General features: G+C 34.7%; 1 protein-coding gene across 1 annotated transcript in view; it reads left to right on the plus strand.

Moving 5' to 3' along the window:
- The window catches only part of GRIK2 (glutamate ionotropic receptor kainate type subunit 2), a 373275-nt gene that overhangs the window by 204868 nt on the left and 149440 nt on the right, over positions 1-18967 (plus strand). The window contains exon 10 of the mRNA XM_074150299.1: positions 10190-10396. Coding sequence (XP_074006400.1) covers positions 10190-10396 — 207 coding nt within the window. The remainder of the gene's footprint in view (positions 1-10189; positions 10397-18967) is intronic.

An 18967-nucleotide genomic window follows, 5' to 3' on the forward strand; every position in this document is an offset into this window, starting at 1 on the left:
AAAATGTAAATGAACGTTTTCTAGTCTCTTAAAGTAAAAGCATACTTTCTAGAGTATTAGTCTGTCTTTTTTCTTCCCACTGCCCTTCACAATTTTTCGAATGTTTTATATATGACCTACTGCATTATCAAGCAATGAAGACCTACTGCATTATCAAGTAATGTTTATTAGTGATTCCACTTGACCCTCCCCCATACTCCCGTTATTTTGTATCCAGATATTCTGCCTAGGATTTTTCTTTAAGCATTCCACTGATACAGAATGATATTTCACTTTTTTCCCAATTGCTTTCTAGAGTTACTTCTTTCCAGATTATATATATTTTTTTTTTCCCATTTTGCACTTTCTCTCCCTTTCTTTCGGACCCAAAGGATATTTAAAGCATGAGTTTTCAACAGCTAAATTTTAAATTAATATAATAAACAAGAATAACAACTTTTTATCTTTATAAATATGGGTCACTCATCTCTTGTGCACAGAATTACAGATTGGTAATCTTTTTAGTTTTCATTGTTATGGCATATTTTGAGGAAAGATACCTGATGCAGGCACTTTATCACATTTATGGTTGTATCATTCTGGAATGATTCAAGTAATACCTAAATTTTGATATATTAATAATTCAATAATATTTGGTTCCTGCTGATGTTATAGCCCTAAATAATTATTTCTATTTGAGTTTTGTGTACTGCCATGAAATAGTTGAATCTGTTTTTGTCTAGCAGAAAAACTGTAAACTTGATGTTTTTCTATTTTTAGTTTACTCAGATCTGTTAATTTTTTTTCTTTGGAAGGCAAAGGGATATACAATTCCTTACTTTCCTATTTTAGTAATTTTCTTGTCTACTTTTAAAATACTTTCCTGTCATGATTAGTGTGTGCCCAAATGCCTCTCCCAGACTTCTTATACCCACTTAAACATCCAGAGACTGCACCCTCTCCATCCTGAATTTCATTCCATTTCTGTCTCAATTCCACTCATCTTTCTTCAGCCACCAGCGCAACCTGTAAACTCACTGATTTCTTGAAGATGTAGCAGAAACATAAAGCAAACTAATGTGTTTCAGGAAGTTTTCCACTAAGAAAGGTAAATTAGCTTTCTTTATAGTTTATAGTGCTCAAAATGCAAAAGAGTTATGTTGAAAATCACCCTTGTCCTGAGATCGAGGACCTGGATAACCTTTGGGGCCTTCAGACTTGCAAGGTATCCAGAGATATGCTTGGCTACAGTGCTTGTTTGTATTTCAAACATAAAAGGAAGTGATGTTTATCAGAAAAAAAAGAAGACATTTGAAGGGAGTCATAGTATATGATAGGGGGATAGCACAAGCTAAAGTTTGACTTAATGGAAAAAGGTCAATAAAGCTATTTTTCTCCTGTCTGGGTGCAAGCAGAAGGTAGGGTGGCCATGTATGTATATCTCTGGATAATGACTGAGATGTACTCCATCTGGGTTCCAAGTTTACAGCATCATCCCAAACAACTTCTCTTGAGTAATTCTGCAGTGCTTCAATTCTCTTCTACTAAAATGTTAGTCATAAAAATATACTTTTACATAGCGGCAAGGAACAGTTTATAAGTCCACTTTAGGATTTGCACTTATGAACACCAAGGGCCATCAGTCTAGAATAATGCTTGCTGGATTTGTTGAATGTCTTGGGTTTGCATTTTTTTTTGTTTATTTTTCCCCACAGTCTTTTGAAAATTTAAGATACATCAGAAGAAAATAATGTTTTGCTTTCCACTATAGTAAGACATAATAAAGTCTTTGATATTATTCATGTATCATGAAGACAGCATGATTCAGTTCAGTTGAAAAATAGGTTAGCACAGTCTGCAGTGTTGCAACAGTTTAATGATTTCACATTCTGTGGTTTATTGAGTTAAGGGGTTTTGCTTGAAATAGGCATCCGCTCATACCCATTTTGCTTTACTGGAATGGAAACCTAGTTCACATTCTTGGAATATAGCTGAATTAATTTAAAGTTTGGCCAAAGTTAAGAGTAAACTGTGGGGGAATAAATAAAACTCTTCTTTTTTAGGAGCCTAACAAAATGAGGAGTGAAACTGCAGAAAAGAACAACTGTGGCTTGTGTTCTTTAGGCTGTGATTTATCAAACTGTAGTGATGACTATATGTTTCATGACCCAAAAGGTCATACCAGGGAATCTTTCAGGAAATATCTTAAGGTTATTCATAATTAATTTCTATTATAGGTAGTGCAGTGAAGGAAGGCAACTTTGGTGCTTTCTTGTATCTGGCCTTAGTTTCTTCTATTAGAATATCCTGGCTCAAATGACAAGTGAGATGTCTAATATATTACATTTTTTTGATTGATTGTAACTAGTGGATTGCTTCACCTCTCCCACTTGAATTTTGACTGCCAACTGTGAAACCCTATTGTGTATTTGTAACATCTGACATAAATGTTAATTAGACCTGGCAGCCTTTTAACTCCAGTATCCCTGGTGAACAGAAGCTAATGATTAAAATTGTCTGTTCTAACAGTGAAGATTTTGAAGGTGGTTTTCCTCTTCTCATCATCAGGGCTTTCTTTTTTTTTTTTTTTTTTTTTTTGTTTTGCAAAATACTGATTACTGCAAAATATTGTTTTTCAATACTGATAATAACACAAAAGTTCTAGATTCTTTAAGAAATACATATGTCCATGTTAAAAGTATTAATGAACAATCCATATGTTTGATAAGTATCCATAAAAATTAAAATTAGAATAATTTGAAATATAGAATTTGTTCTATTGTATAGAATTTTGCTTCAGCAGGGGAGTTGGACGAGATGATCTCTATGGTCCCTTCCAACTCTAAAAATTCAGTGAAATTCAGTTGTTGTCATTTCTAGTAATATCTTTGTAGTTGAAGTATAATACAACTCACAGCAATAATTCAAGTAAGCATTTCTTGTCCAAATCTAAAAAGAAAACAACATATAGATCAAGACAACCAAATATAACACATTCTATCAGTAAATTTTTTTCCATGCCCATATTTGGATAGAATTAGTATTTTTTCCTTCAAGTGTTAGTTGTATATTTTAAACACTACAACAAGTCTGAAAAGCTACAATATTAATTCAACATGTAGAAACATAAGGCAATAATCTTTTCTTGTGTAGGGAAGCTTTACATTTTTTACACAAAAAGTGTAATGGAAAAGCTGCTATATTGACATCCCTAATGAAAAAAAGTTTTTGGAGATAGTATACCTGCTGTTTATCATAGAATCATAGAATTTCTCAAGTTGGAAGGGACCTTTCAGATCATTGAGTCCAACTGTCAACCTAACACTGACAAAAACCATCACTAAACCATATCTCTAAGCATTATGTATACCCATCTTTTAAATACCTCCAGGGACGGTGACTCAACTACTTCCCTGGGCAGCGTGTTCCAATATTTAATAAGCCTTTCAGCATAAAATTTTTTCCTAATATCCAATCTAAGCCTCCCCTGGCGCAAAATGAAATGATGCAACATAGAGAGTTATTATGAGAAATCCAATTGTTTACATTCATGGAGGCTTAGCACAGAAAATCAGAAGAAAACATTTTGATCACTTAATCTGGCCTTTAATACAATACAATTGAAACTTGATTCCTTCTCGTTTCTTTTTGATATCTGTCCAATTTTTATCTTATTTGATTTTTGGACTTCAGAAAACTATTTATATCGAATAAAGGATTTATGTAATCTCTCTGCTTCTTGATGTGATCCTCTTTTTTGCACCCAGAAGGGTGCTACCCCCTCTGATGATAGTGTATGACAAATGACTGTTGTCTTCAGATTATTTTAACTTCACTGTCACTGAAAAGAATCATTGTGATTAAAGTTCACGATGCAGCCAGGAGGACATCACCTTATCAATAAGACAAAACGTCTTTATTCATCAACATTATGTGTAAACAGAAAGTTTGTATGAAATCAGCAGTCATCTGTCACTTGAGGGTCATATCATTCTTGAATGAACTTTTAAAATTCTTTTTATGCTACTCAGTAAATATTTTTCAGGGATATATCTTCTATTTACAGATATAATTTTTAATCTACCTGTTACTTTACTTTTTCTTGTGACCCCATAGTTATTTGCAGTAGCTTTAGTTTGTGTACTCTGCAGTAAGTTTTCTCAGAAAAATGTTTACCTGCAATTACTAGTTTATCTGCATTCATTGATGATATTTTAGTCTTGTGTGACTTTAAATGACTACCTGGATCTTACAGTTTTGCAGCAAGCTGACCTAACTCTCTAACAGGGGTTCTTAGGGTAAATTTCTTGCTATGATTTTCATTACTATTTCTCAAAGCTTTTCTTTAAAATGTTAAAATATACACTATTTTATTGAGTCCATCTTACCAAAATGTTTAGCTGCATGATATCTTCTCCTGTTTACTTACTGTTCATCCAATATTTGTATTACTAGGAAAAAAAAAAGATTTTTTTTTTTCTTACAGTTCAATGTAAGAAAATGGGTCAGTGTTTAAAAAAAAAAAATACTGAAAAGAATCACAAATAAATACTGAGTGGATACCTAGAAAGGTTTTAACACTTTGCTCTTTAGAAGGGATTACTTTATTAGGACTAAACTTTGGCCAGCCCAGTATAATGAATTTAAATATGTGTACATTTCACTGCAAAATTTTGTTTGTGACTAATTCAAGAAGCTTGGGATTTGCAGTCAAACATTGCTTAAATGGATAAGAAAGACATAGGAGTAATTTCTATGTATTGTGAGAACTTTCTTTGATCCCTTTTTATGTTTATTATCAAATGCTCCATTATTTTGCAAATGTTCCCTTCAAGCAGGTTTGGCCTTCTGTCAGTTTATATGTGAAATAATCCATGAAGTTATGACAATTTTACTTAAATTAACGTTACCTTGTAATTCTATAATTATTTATTTGTCACTTGAATCTGATATGAAAAGTACTTTCAGTACCTTTTAGTTAGGTATTTCTATTTTAACAGTTAATTAAATATTTATTTATTTTAGGTAATTTTAGTGTTGGCTGTGTTGGTCTGCTATATATTTCAATCAGATTGGTGTCTGTTATGATTAAAAAATTCTGATTTTGCTTTCTGTTACATAGACATGTGTAGTACCGTTTAGTAACATGTATAAATGGTGTCTCATCCTCTCATTTATCCTTTACAACATTGACCAAGAGTTAGTCAATTAATAAGTAACATATGAACAAGACATACAAGTATTTTAGCTAACTTGGTCTTTTCTTAACGGTTGAAACAAGACATTTAACTATTCTGAGAATACAAATTTTCCTTCTAGGCTATCATCATGGTACTAATTCTTCTCAATATTTTTCATCCTGGCAATTATCATTAGTAGGTTTTAAATAAAATTTTTTTCTATCTTGCATACTCTCTAGATCTGATTAATTTTCTTCTCATAAGGTTTTGTACTGTACTAAACTGAAATACTTATGTCTTTCTAGTCAACTAGGTACTAGTTAGCTGCTTTTGCAGATAATTGATTTTCCTTGTGCTGAGATAAAGGCCACATAAATTAGATGTCTTTGTAACTAGACATAAATCTGCATTTCATGAAACAAGATCCCTTTGTATTATAGGACTTTTTCGGTCACTAGAATTGACTGTCTTTCCTTTACCTTCTTTCACTAGAGTAGTATGATCTCTGAGAATAAAACCCTATCCCCTTGTGATCCTCTTAAATCTTTGAGAGTTCTGCAGAGTATCACAAAATTACATTCATCTGAATTTAAAGACTACTAAGATACAGAATAACATTTCTAGAAAGGAAAGATTCAATCCTGCTACATACTTGCTTCATATAGAAATTTTTAGACAAAAATTGCTCCAAAATTTTAAAAAAGTTTTCTTTACTCTTCAGAAATCTTTTTGCATGTGTGTTAGATTTTCTTATGTTTTAGACTGAACAGTTGTTGACAAATGCGTTAATACCATTTTTTACTTCCTTTGACATGGTGTGTTTTAAAAGGCAGCTTTCCTCTGGAAGATCCAACTTGCACTCTAATAAGGTCCACATGGGCAGGAAAAAAAGTGACAATCATTGACAGTCAGGACCACCATTTCATAACTAGTCATGAAACCTTTTGTACTTGAAAAGCAAACATCTTATTGCGACTTATTGCATTCAAACTACAGTCAAGCTTCAAGAATAGGATACAAGAACATACACAGCTTTAATGATATATCTCCCTTTAATGTTACTTAGATGGCACTTCTATCAGAACTAAAGAATATGAATTCTGCGTACCCTGATTATTTCTACTCCTGCACTCAAACACTCTTTTTTGTGCCAGTCTAATACACAGATTAAAGATGGCTCCTCTCGTGTTAGCAGCCATGAGCAGCTTCAGTAGGATGGTATTTATGGTCGAGTGATCCCCATGTACAGTTTTGTGTTAAAGAAGTTCCAGGCATTTGGAAAATTCCAAAACCACAGAATCTCACAACTGAAATGGACAATTTTTCACTTCCTAGATGGTGAATGTTCTTTTCACATCAGAATCAGTTGCCACAGGTAGCTGTTTTGCTGTTTTCTTGGCCTCCTTTTTTTTTTTTTTTTTTTTTTTTTTTTTAACAAGGTGATTTAGCTTCACTTTTTCTTCTGGCAAAACAGTCCAAATCCTTAGATAACCTACTTTGGCACTCAAATGTAGTTACCGTTATAAAGTGTCTTCTAATTTCTAACCTTTATTTCTTTTGGCCAAAGTTTAAGGTCATTAATTCCTTTTCCCTCTACAGAAAATAACTTTTCTGCTTCTTTTTGCAACAACTTTGTGCATGTTGAAGACTTTTATCACTTCCCTCTCAGTCTTTTCTTACTCAAGTGAAACAACCCGTTGCCATGGTTTTGGGCGGATTGACCAATCAGAATGACAGATGGGTGGGCCAGCTGTAGCCCAGTGGTTACTTTGGTCTTTCACAAGTTCATTGTGTCTTGCCCTATATTCTTTCAGACTTTCCTCATCCTATTATGTAGACCTTGGTTCATGTTTCTCCTGAACTGCAGTATTCAAAACTGAATGAAATACAGCAACTGAAGCATTAATAGTGTCAAAAATATGAAATGATAGAGTAATTTTAATGGGAAGGGGCCACTGTAGGTCCTCCAGTCCCAACTCCTGCTCAAAGAAAATCCAAGTAGGTCAGTAGGTCAAGGTGGTTTTTTTCTCAGTTAATGATGTGATATTGGTGAGTCTAGAACATGATTTCTTATAATATCTATAACTGAATTTTATAGAGTTGCTGCCTAATCAGCTCTCTTCCTCTGGAATTTCTGCAATTTATTAGTTGTCTGAAGTGTGGAAATATTCATTAATTCCTTTTGAATGCCATTTTTTAAAAATTACTGTGCTATTTTCTGAAACTTGCCATTTTGAATTCTCATCCTGCCCCATTGTAGAGTGAATACACATCCAATTAGCATATTTTCTGTTCAAGAAAAAGAGGAAATATTTAACTATATTCTCTAAAAGAATATAACTTACTAAAATTTTCCAAATTGATAATAAATCTCTTTCAAGGAAGTGCACATTTCTGAACAGTTGAATTTTCTTCATATTTTTAGGAAGAACAGGGTGACTTGTGCATAACATGATGTGATTAATTTCCTCCATATTCTCCTAGATTTAGGTTCCATATTCTCTTAGATTTAGGTTCCCAAAAATGAAATAGTTTTATAATTTGGTTAGGATAAAAACCCCTGTTTTTTCTAAAATTACATTAATCAGTCTACAATTTTGTAGACCTCTTTTCTCCAGTTTATGAAGTTTTTTGGATTGGGAAGAATTTAAAGATAAGCTTTTTACAGTCTCCTTGAAGCATCCATGAATTTTTAGAGGTAATTCCTAATGGATCTGAAATTGCTAAAACCAGTTCTGTGAATTCATCAGGTCCAAACTTCTGAAAAGAATTAAAGTTCGAGGACTCATGGAGGTTATCTTTTCCTACTTTAGTCTAAACAGTTTTACATGTTTCTTGTGTTAATTTTATGTTATCTGATCAGCATTAGCTTTTTCAGAACTGTTTGATTGCCTTTATAATGTGATTTCATGGTTTTCTCTTCCTGCTGGGCAACAGATGAACTGGTTCCTAGAATTTCCTAGATTTCCTTTTATCCTTGCTTTTGGAATGATATTTTTTTATACTTAGTATTGACTGCTAATTGTACTGTATTATTTTGCTTTGGCATTTATGCATTTGTCCCTGCATAAATACTATGTTGTTTCCTTTTCTGTTTGTCCTTCACATTCTGAGTTACATTTCACTTCTTCCAGGCTTCCTTTTCTGAGTTTCAGTTCACTGAAGAATTCATGTTTGAGTCTTTTTCCAAAATTTATGCGTTTTGTCTCAGCATAGCTTCTGCTTGGCCAGTAGTGTGCTTTCTTTAAGGAATTCTTATTTCACCTGAAAACTGTTTTCCTTACAGTTGTCTGAGTTTATTAACAACTGTTTTCATACATGGTTTTTGTTCTGTCACTGCTTCTGCTTCTCAAGAATTATTCAGTAATCCTTGTCATTTAAATTGCTTCCAACTTCCATATTTTCAGTCAGGTCTTTTTCTCGTCACTACTACATCTAGAAGAGCTCTCCTGGAGTCATTTGTCTATCTATTTGAAAAGTTTCTGTCAAAAAATCCTAGTAGTTTCTCTGGACATATTATTTCATGTTACATTCCTTGTTAATTGTATGAAGATCAGTGGTGTACTTTTTAAAAATATAGCCGTAACTTTATTAATTTCAATAGAAGTATATAAAAATAGAATCTCAGAAGAGTCTTGATTCAGTAGTTTGTTTTATTTAGAAAACAAATGTAAGAGGCAACAAGGGAACAAATACATTTTGAACACATTTCTTTTAAGAGCAAGAGATCTCCTTGCTTTCTCCTTTGCATTTTGGGTAAAATTCGTATATGCTAAAGTTCTAGTTTTATGCAAGTCTAATGCTTAAATCATGGGACACCTCAAGATAGATGTTTACATCAGGAATGCTGACAAATCCTTATTAAAGCTGTCAGATGCCTGTAGAATGAAATGCCTTTAACCCCGCTGAGTGCTGATGCGGAGATTTAGGGCTGTGTGAATTTTGTTAAGATACCCTGGAGAGTTTATGTGATTATTCTTTGAGACTTGTATTTGGTGCAGTAATTGCATCTAGTACCATTTTTCTTACCTTACTTGTTGCTTATTTTTTATTATTGTAAAAAATGAAAAAAGCTTGTCTAAAACATGAGCAAAGACTGAGTTGTGTATTTAACCTACCAAATAAAACTTGAAAATTGGTGTCATATTGTAATGGAAAGCTCTACCATTTGTTTTTTGTCTTATTCCTTTCAGCTTTGTATTTGAGGAGGTTTATCCTATACTGAGAAACAGATGTAAAAATCCTATATTTTTCTAAATGTTCTTTCTTCCCATGATTATGAATATTCTGCCAATCATTTTAATTTGTTTGGTGTTCTGTTTGCACATCAGTTTTCTGCAAAAAGGTTTATTGTTGTTTAAATCCAAGAAGATAAATGTTTAAAGAAAATAAATTCCGTTTTCATGGAATGTATATCATAGAATTTGCTTCTTGAGTTAACTTTTTTCTGGTTTTGCTGCAGTCTTGTAAATGGCAGCCTATAACTCTAGGCAACAGAACAGTAGGTGATTTCACTGACTTTTTCTTCCCACTGTGGGTTTTCTATACTTTATTTAACAAAACATTGAGAAAACAGTTAAAATACTTGTGTAAGGAAAAGTGTAAAACCTAATACTTGCAGCATTTCATTGATGTTTGGGGTTTGAATGAAAATTTTTTTTCAGTTGCCAAAGCACATTGTTTCTGCTTACAATGTCCATACAAACAATGCATTTGAAGTTAATGTATAATGTAACTTGTTAAGGAGCTTATTTAAATTTAGTGTTTATATGAATTCCTTAAAGATATGTCTACAGTCCTTACAGGGTCATTTTTTCAAATAAAAATGAGTAAAGAGGTTTTCTGACTAACTTCAGTTTGAAGATAAATAAAAACTTTAGACAGACATAACCAAAAGCTAAAAGGATTCTTCTCTTCCTTTTTGTTCTTTGTACAGACAGTGGTGTCATGACAGTGTGTTGCTTCAGGTTAAAAAGAAAAGAAAGGTGTGGGGTCACTTATTATCCATTCTGTCTTTATAATTTTTACAGGAAGAGCCATATGTCATGTTCAAGAAATCTGACAAACCTTTGTATGGGAATGATCGATTTGAAGGTTATTGCATTGACCTCCTCAGGGAGCTGTCTACTATCCTTGGATTTTCCTATGAGATTAGACTGGTTGAGGATGGAAAATATGGAGCCCAGGAAGATGCCAATGGACAGTGGAATGGGATGGTTCGTGAACTAATTGATCATGTAAGTTAACTTTTGGAAGCTTTCTACTATTCATTTAGATTTCAATTCTCTCTATGCAAATTGTAAAACTTTTATGATAATGCCATTTGAATAGCACTGTTTTGGAAAATGCAGATGTTTAAAGAAGTAATGCAAGTAGGTTCACATCAGTGGTTTCTATAATGTAGCATTTGTTTGTTAAATGAAGACTATTCTGCATCTCTGTTTTGCCTATAGGCAGTGTTTCTGCCAAACTGGTTTAGCTCTTCCGTGGCATATGCCTAAGCCAAAATATGGAATAGATAGTATTCAGAATTTATTTCTGAGAACAGATATATGTTTCTTTGTGACAAAACATATGTCTTCATTAATCAATAGAAGTCAGGCCTCCTCTTCTGATAGCGGATCTTAGAGTTTGTCTTAGAGAAATTTCTGTCTATGTAGTGTAAGCGTATAAATTATTTGATATACACAAAGAAGAATATCTTTCTTGAAACATTCACAATAAAGTGCACGCAGTAAGACAAAAATATCAACATATACTGAAGCAACAAAGTAAGGCAATGTGTGTCAAAACAGATACCATTACAATTACTTGTAAATAAGGCAGGCATTACTTTGTGTCCTTCAAAGCATGCTTTCCCAGTTTGCCATGCTAGTTGAATTCAGTCTCTTTAAAACATTTTAGTCAATTTGAAAATTGTGTCATTGTTCCTTTTTGCATTTGTTTGGGTGAATTGCTTGATACAGAGACATTTGATCAAAGAACGAGATAAAACATATCCTGCACATCACTGTCATTTAAAAAAGGAAAAAGGGGAGACTATTTTGTAGCTAAAGTGAAACCTCCTAATGGTAGCAGGAACCGCGTGAATAACTTGAAGAAAAATATTTATAAATCTTGTTTCAATTTGCTTTAAGATTTCACCAGATGGGCAGAATATGTGCTAATCAAAATATTCATATTTTCTATAAGGGTTGTTATCTTTGTGATTTTCTAGTAAATAATAATCTGGTATTGCTGTTGCAACAGATGTTGATTATGCCTAGCTTCACACTTTTAAGAAGAATGCGTGGGAGTATTACATTTATATTATCTTCAAATGTGTCTATGCATTACACCTAGTACAGATACATGGAAAGCAAGCAGATATTTAGCTAGACTCTGTCCATCTCTATACATGCATATTTTCACATCTGTATGAATGTATAGGCATGCATAGCTATTAGATTTGATGGTTGTTAGGTAGTGTCATCACCTGGAACTAATTTTCCATGATTGGGGTAGATATTGTGGAATTATTTCTTATATAATCCTTCAGAAGCAAAGAAAAATCACATTTTGGTATGATTTTAATATTCAGCCCTAAAGCTTTCTAGTACGGCCTCCTAAGCTTTTCACTAGCATAATCTTGAAGTAAAATGCATTTGAAGAAGTTGCAGCAGTAAAGTATGTGTAACAGGAGCTTTTCCAATCATTTCCTCTTGATAACACAGAATGGAACATGTGTTCCTTTTTCCCATAGATAACATATAACTAAGATTAAAATTTATTTTGGCTTTTGAAATGATGTTTACTTAGGAGGCAAAATGTTTAGATACTATCCTTAGTGCATCATGGAAGATGTAATCTAACTTTTTAACCTGGATCATAACTTTTACTAGTCTCTCTCAGTTGTTAAAATTTTCCTTTAAAATTTTTTCTGGTTTTATCTATTCTTATTTTTTAATCTATTTGAATGCATGCAATTTATTTATGCATCTGTGCCCTTTATTTACCTGTGTGTTATTGATACATTTTATTAGCAAGCAACACTTCAGACCTCGGAAATGATGCGCAAGAATTTAGAGAAGAATTCCAGATAGTTACCACTTCTGATGTTTCCATATAGTTACTACTTCACTTGGGCCATTAGCTTAGCTTTTTGGTCTTTCTTTTCCCTTGGAGAATATTTTTTAAAGTATCAAAAAGGTTTTGTTTTGTATAAAGTAATGTAATAAACTTGATTACTTTTTTTTTTTGAAATGGTGAACTGATTTTCTCTACATTTTCAACCTGAGTTTCTAGTTAAAATAGAGTACAGAATAAAGACAGAGTTCTTTTCTCCCCAGTTTTGAGCCCCTCACTACAAGAAAGATATTGAGGTGCTGGAATGTGCCCAGAGAAGGGCAACAAAGCTGGTGAGGGGTCTTATGAGGAGCAGCTGAAGGAGCTGGGGTTGTTTAGCCTGGAGAAAAGGAGGCTGAAGGGAGACCTTATCATGCTCTACAGCTCCCTGAAACTCTTCTCCCAAGTAACAAGTGATTGGACAAGAGAAAATGGGCTTAAGTTGCTCCAGGGAAGGTTTAGATTCGATATTAGGAAAAAATTTTACACTGAAATGATTGTCAAGCATTGGAACATGCTGCCCAGGGAAGTGTTTGAAGCACCATTCCTGGAGGTATTTAAAAGACGGGTAGACATGGTCCTTAGAGATATGGTTTAGTGATGCTTTTTGTCAGTGTTAGGTTGATGGTTGGACTTGATCATCTTAAAGGTCCCTTCCAACCTAGGCAATTCTATGATTCTGAAAGTTGTCATAGTACTTTCATCAATATTTTAAAATTTATTTTATCTGCTTATTATATTTTAACTGTCTTTCACTTAAGTTCAGAAATAATACTATAGTATTTACAAGGGTAGTTTGTAGCATTTGTAATTCAAGAATAAAAAAATGGATAATTTCTGTATATTATATATGTAGAAATGCGGGCATGCAATTCATATAAATATAAGAAGTACCAAATAGAGTCTAAATTTTTAAATAGACTGTTTATATCTGTGCTCAATCTCTTTATGTAATTGCTTGGACTCAAAAATGTATGTGAAATGAAAACATTGCTATCTGCAGTGAGCTCAGCATATCATGTCAGTCTCAGGCTTGAAATTCCATACTGTGAACAGAGACCGAAGACTTTACATCAGGCTTTGTGTGTTTTCAGTCTCCTTTCCCATAGTTTACTCACATTTCTTCTTACTTTAGCTGTTTTACTCAGTGTTCACATATGCCATGGTTCTGATATTGGTCTCCAAAGAATGACTTTTGAATAAATGATAAATGCTGAAAGTGAAAAATCAGTTCAGTGATTCCTTCTCTTTGACAACTGAATGATAATGAATTCTTGTTGGAAAAGACAGTGGTCTCCATAGTTGCAAATGGAAAAGAAATATTCACTAGGACAGCAAATATAGATGAGATTTCCCTATGAAAACATTTTAAATTGAGTTTCTCCATTTAAGCAGTCTGACTTCTTTGCCATAATTTTTCATTCAATATTTTACTCTCCTCGCTGGTTAGTTCAAGTTAAGGGTGTTAGATATTTGAGGGAGGGGGAGCTAAAATCCAGGTGTCTCCATCCTTTAAGGGTGCATTCGTCATAAAGAAGTAGTCTTTATACTGACTTGCTGCCTTTTGTTCAAGACCTTTATTCAAGGATTGATTTACTGAATTGATTTTGAACTGAATTATAAATTCTGGAGATTTCAGGTTACTCTGTGGTGCAAAAAGTTGTTATGGCACTGTATTACATTGTATGAGATATATAGTGTGAATGTGCAAATTATGTTCCCCTATAGCTAGCAGATACTGATAGAATAAAAATATGTAATTTTGCTTTTTTTCTTTTCTGTTAGACATTCTACTTTACAGCTCCAAAATTACTTCAAAACATTCTTACTGTTGGGTTCTAAAACAGGCAAAATTACTATTTTATAATTTCCCAGAGATATAAATGAAAGTGAAAAATCCACTGGGAAGTGATATGTTATTATTATATACCATTAAAAATAACCTTTTTTTTTCTCTTTGTGTGAATGATTCTTCTACAGCCCAAAGCTCATGCATTACAAATAGACTTTAAAGCTTGCAGATCTTTTATGATTCATAAATAATTATAGAAAAGGTCCAATTTTTAGATCATGACTGTTCTTTTATTATATGTAAGGATTAAATGGGAACTTTTCTTCATATCTCAGAAGAGTAGGATTTTCAGCTTGGACCAAGTTAAAACTTATGTTGGGCAATTGGAAAGCATGGCTTAATTTGAATTATCTTTAGACATAGCTTTGTGTTTTACTTTAGTATCTTTTGAATCTTTTAAAATATATCTTACTAATAAATGCTTACATACAAAATGCTTACATTTATAAAAATAGTAGTGAGCTTTTATTCTCTCAACAGAATTGTTTCAGATGTTTATATAATCAGTTTAAATTTTTCTGGAGACATCTTCCTCCAACAACTTGTTATTTTTCTTTTTTTTTTTTTTTTCTTTTCCTAATTTAAGGTCCTTACGTTGTAGAGGGACTAGAGCCAAGCTCTTTGTATTACTGTGTAGAAGAGAAAAAAAACTTCCAATAAAAAACTATATAGATTTTTGGTTCCTTCCTTTTTGAAGACAAAGAAAAATCTGTAAGAGTAAAGGAATTTAAGTTTCTTCCATCTTTTTCTTTTCTTTTCCTCCCCTTTTCAAATGCAGTTTCATCACATTTGGACTCTGTCTCTTTTCTTCATACTTACAGCAAGTCTTGCTGTATATAGCCTCCCTAGGAAAGGCTAAGGAACTTCTCTTGCTTCTTCTCTTCAAGGATAGATAGAGCCTTCCTCCTAACTTTCATTTTCAAGAAAATGCAAGACAGTTTAGCCATACCTCTTTCATTAATCAAAATCTCAGAAAATTTGACAGTAGCAGGGAGTTAGAGACTCTTTAAGAGAAAGAAAGATAGAACATTCTGTCTTTTTCACCAACATTATATATACTGGATAATAAAACCTGTGATCTGTCAGTGCTCCTTATAGCACCATATCTGCTTTATGGCTGCCTCATTGCGTTAGTGAAAACGCTGATCTGAAGTTGACATTTTCAGAGCTATTTATAACACTTAACTGATTTTTTTTTTCCTAATGATTCTCCTAAATGAATGTACTGATACTTACTCATATCCTAATACCTATTGAACATTATTATTAGTCAATTTTCAAAATATTTCTCCATGGGGGATCACTGGATTGTAACATCTTAATTTAACAATATTTTTTTTTATCAAATAGGAAGCTACATCATCTCCTCCCTTCTGTATTTCTCGGAGTGACTTAGTGGTTTTTTGCAAGACTCCCTGGATTTTTACTAAGGACTGCTGTGCTAGTCCTCATCATCAGGTTCAAATAATAAGAATGTTTCATAGGATGGATTAATTAGTAAACCAGAGGCAGAATTACAAGTAGTGACTTTAGAAACATGTTTTGCCTTACTTATCTGAATTCAGAAAATCCAGGATTTTGGCACAGTGGTTTCTCTCTCTTTCTTTGTGGCCAGTATTTGTGACTGTGAACTGTCATTTATTTCATATTTCTTTAAAAATATTGTAGATTTCATAGTTTAAACAGCTATATCAACTGAGTAAGCATTAGGAAAAAAAAAAGGCCTGAAATATGAGACAAGTGGAGATTCAAACAGAGAAGATTTTCCAGAGAATATCTTCATATGTGACAACATTTGGGTGCACTGATGATGAGAATTTAAAGTGGTGCTGACAGAAAAATAATGAATTAGTGTTGTAAGGTCTTACTTAGGATATGCAAGAAAGGTTTCAAACTATATAGACCTTAAATTTAGAGAGGCACCTTAAAACCTTAGAGAGACCTTAAATTCTTCTATATTGATCCTTTGAAATATTTATTCCAGTCACAATACAGTTATAAAATTATCAATTTAAATCAGAAATGGTTATTTCTCCTTCTTTAACACTTTTTCCATTTATTCATAGTATAGATTACCCACATGATCACATAATGATATATCAGAAAATAAAAATAGACAGGAACATATCATAATGCAGAAATAATGCAGATTCTAACTCGTATTTCTGCAAAAATCTACTTATTTTCCCTGACCTATCTTTCTCTAGCTAAACCTGCATCTCAAACTTATCTTAATATTCGTCTTGGCTATCTTACTGTCAAATTCAGTTGAACATCACCAAAACTTATCTCATTATTTTTTACCTGTCTTTTTTATTCCTTCATTTTTGTCACTGTTCCTAACACCAACATTCTCATAAAAGTTCAAGACCTTAAGGGAGTAATTTTAGATGTCTTCCTCTTTATTTCCCTTTTTATAGAGCCTGTGTTCACATCTTGCCATATCTTCCATAAATCTTAAAAAATAACCTTTTTTTTTTCTTTTCTTGCCCATGCACTAAAATAGCTGTCAGGCCAGACCTTTATTTTGTACGTTTGACTGCGGCAGCAACCCTGTTTCTGTCTTCTAAGAAGTTCATGAATCCATTTCTTGAGCAACATGTTCCTCACTGGTTTGACTAACATTTTATACGCGTGCTTTTCTCTTAATGTGCTGCACTGGTGCTGTTCTAAGTGCTTTATTTCCATATCACTATTCCTGTTTGAATTATGAGAGTATCATTAAAAATCCTTGATGTTTTATTTTTGTGTTCTACAGAAGGTGTTAGTAACAATTGTTCATATTTCAACAGAGACTTTGACTCTGAAATGTGTCGCGACGGAGGGAAGACAGGGCCACTCAATATGAGTGATCAGCAAGCTTCGTTTATTGATTCACACAGTGCCCTTTTATGTTCTAACATAATTAGCTCATACATATTACAAAAGTTAAGCTCATGATTGGTTAGTTCTTAGAAAGATCAACTCCACCCTTGGTTCCTTCTTTACAGTTACTTTCATCCTCTTTTCCCATGCCTGAGCAGCTGCAACCTCTCTGTTATCTTACAACAATTATAGTCAAGGACGAGGTGTCTTTACCAGCCCAGTAGTTACGGGGGCTGAATCCGATGTTTCTCAAGCTTTTGCTCGGCCAGCTGGATCATGTCTACGTGACCCTTCTCAGCTAGCCATTCTCCCACAATTCCCCTGTTTTTATTTTGAATGACACAGGCTTGGTTAAACATCCGTAACACAAGGGTTTTCATACAAGACAACACACAACTCACACAAAGCAATGCTATTAGTACAATGATTAAGACTAGCAATCCCGTCTGTAAAAGGTTTCTCAGCCATCCGGACAGACCCAACCAGTCTCCAAGAGCACCCCTATAAGGCACGTAGTAAATGGGGAGCGGGGTGTTGCTAGGCTTGCACAAAAGCTGGTCGTGTTGAGTGACCGAGCTAAAGTTATCCACACATTTTCTCGTGGGTCAAACATCTCGCTATATGGGATGGCTCTTATGCTTACAACTAAGGCAACTACTATAAAGCTTTCTATACCTAAATTAACCATTTTCTCTGTTTCAACTTCTAAGCAAATAGCATGCACATAATACCTAGGGGTTACAGACCCCACAGACTATACAATTAATTTCTGTCTTTGCGACCTCGTGGTTCACACTCAGGCGCAGCAGTCTCAGTCCGTTGGTTTATGGTGATTAGTCGGGTCACCTTCAGCGGCGACTTCAGGGTGGTCGATGGCGGGCCTTACCCAACGGCTGGGAACCCAGATGGTACCTTGTCCCCTATGGTCCATCGTAGAAGGGGTGACTTGCGAGCAAGGGTCAATCCTCCTACTCCTGCAACCGTGGCATTGCTCGCATAGGTCGGCCATTGAGCCGGCCACTTATGCGTGCTGATTATGGAAATGTCAGCGCCAGTGTCTAGAAGAGCAACAAATGATATAGTTAGGTTGGCGTATTGCACAGCAACCGGGCGTTGTGGCCTTTGGCGCAAGCCGACAGTTAGTAAGGCCATTTGTCCTGTAGATCCAAAGGCTCCTTGCCCTCGTGGCTGCTCTTGCAGCGGTGGAAGGGCTCCCGCAAGATGTGGTAGGGGAATTAATTGCGCCACCTTGGTGCCTTTAGCGATGAAGAGTGGTGGAAATAACGTGTGGGCCATGATCTGGATCTCACCGTGGTAATCTTTATCAATCAGTCCCACCAACACATTAAGTCCCAGCATGGTGGCCGATGAACGGCCTATAAGTAGTGCTCCGACAGCTTGTCCATTGATACAGATTGGTCCCTGTGTGCCGGTAGCAATGCTGACAGGCTTTGAGTCCAACAGGGTACAATCTACTGCTGTTGCCAGGTCCAAGCCGAGGCTTCCGCTTGTGGCTGGTCTGAGCTGAAGGGATTGAGTGCTGCCGGATATGCAGCCGCTTTTTGTGTCGGCGCGGGGCGGCTCTTCCCGCTGAATCGTCCGTTTCCCGGTTTGGAAGCGCGACATGCAGTCTCATTGTGGTTGTCCAACCGGCAGTTTCTGCACCATACTGAGCCGGCGTCGCAGTTCCGTCTGATGTGTCCAGCAGCGCCGCAACGGTAGCATCGTGGGCGAGGTGATCCAGTAGCATTTAATCGATGAACGGAGGCTTGCAAAGGAGCAAGGGCTGCAAGAACTTGACTCTGCGTAGCCTGCGCGTGTTCCTTTAAACTATTCCCTAGTTCCTTTACTGCCTCAACTAACATTGCCTGTGGCCCTACCGGTACCTGAGCCATCCTTTCTAGTCCTTCCTCGATAGTCCATGTCCCTGGCAATGTAGCCAAGATGTTGCGTGTGGCCGGATTACTATTTTGTATAGCACACTGCT

This window comes from Numenius arquata, chromosome 7, assembly GCF_964106895.1.
Source record: "Numenius arquata chromosome 7, bNumArq3.hap1.1, whole genome shotgun sequence".
Classification (NCBI taxonomy): Eukaryota; Metazoa; Chordata; class Aves; order Charadriiformes; family Scolopacidae; genus Numenius; species Numenius arquata.